The sequence below is a fragment of the Primulina eburnea genome, chromosome 12 (genome assembly GCF_022965805.1).
Source record: "Primulina eburnea isolate SZY01 chromosome 12, ASM2296580v1, whole genome shotgun sequence".
In the NCBI taxonomy this organism is placed as follows: Eukaryota; Viridiplantae; Streptophyta; class Magnoliopsida; order Lamiales; family Gesneriaceae; genus Primulina; species Primulina eburnea.
Window position 1 is genome coordinate 18006234 of NC_133112.1, and position 1300 is coordinate 18007533.

Here is a 1300-nt window from a genome sequence, read left to right on the forward strand (position 1 = left end):
GTATGGAACTTTAGTTTGTATGGATGTATTAGACCAAACCATGTATTTATGTTTGTTGTAATTAAATAAAGAAAGTTATTATGCTTGCTCAATATACATTTGATTTAATGTTAAAAGAAAAAAAAAATTTTGACCCACGTTTTCTAACAACGATCAGTTTAATCCCGTAAAGAATTGAGTTAGAGCCCGGGTCCCCACAACAGGTGGTATCAGAGCAGTAGGTTCTGTAGACTGAGATAGACTAGAATGAGCGGGATAGATCGAGTCATCTTCCTTGCTTTATGATGTGCTAGCATGATTTATTGCTTTCCCTATTACATGTTTTATTGTTATCTGAATTGACTTACAGCATGTACTCGTAAAGACTGAATCAGAACCGATTCTGTATCAGAGGTATATGATCAGAGGAGGGTTGAGACAGATTGTATAGATTATGTATTAATCTGTTTGATATTCAGATATGCCGCCTCGACGAGTACTGTAACCAGCAGCAGGTCGGGCACCAGAACAGGGCAGTACATCCAGTGATCCGATGGATGTGACTGCTACACCGATGGAGACTTTGCTTAAACGGTTTCAGTATTTCCGACCACCGACGCTGAAAGGCACAGAAAATGCAGTCGAATGTGAGACTTGGCTAGAGGATATCGAGATGCTATTCGAATCCTTTGAGTACACTGATGATCGACGAGTGAAATTAGTGGGGCACCAATTGCAAGACGTAGAAAAGAGTTGGTGGATCACTATGAAGAGAGCATTGGAGCACCGTGGCACACAGATTACCTGGAAAGTGTTCAAGACTGAGTTCTATCAGCGATTCTTCCCGGTGTCATACCGAAAGGACAAGGGTGCCGAGTTCGCCAATTTGAGGCAGGGACAACTGAACATCGAGGAATATGTTGCCAAGTTTTCGTCATTGCTCAGATTCACCCCTCATGTTGCCGAGAATGAAGAGGCCGTTGCGGATCAGTTTATAAATGGCCTGAATCCAGAAATCTTTACTTTGGTAAATACCGGAAGGCCCAACAACTTTACTGATGCGTTGAATCGTGCCAAGGGAGCGGAAGCTAGGATTACTTAGGAAACAAAGCATTCCTTATGTTGCGCCGACTCCTAGACCGCCATTACCTTCAGCTCAACCCCCTCCTCGATTTGAGAGCGGTGGTAGCAGCAGTGGAAGAAAAGATCAGTTAAAAGCGAAGGGAAAACAGTTCAAAAGATCAGGGAGCAGTTCGTCGAGCTCCAGCGGGTCACGATAGAGAGGTCCTGGCCATAGTACCGAGTACACAGGTGTATATTG

At 43.6% G+C, this 1300-nt stretch overlaps 1 protein-coding gene across 1 annotated transcript; it reads left to right on the forward strand.

Annotated features, from left to right (window-relative positions):
• The first annotated feature begins 553 nt into the window (after nucleotides 1-553).
• Nucleotides 554-1081, forward strand: LOC140806707 (uncharacterized). The gene has a single exon (XM_073163251.1). The coding sequence runs from the start codon at nucleotides 554-556 to the stop codon at nucleotides 1079-1081; it is 528 nt and encodes a 175-aa protein (XP_073019352.1).
• The last annotated feature ends 219 nt before the right edge of the window (nucleotides 1082-1300 follow it).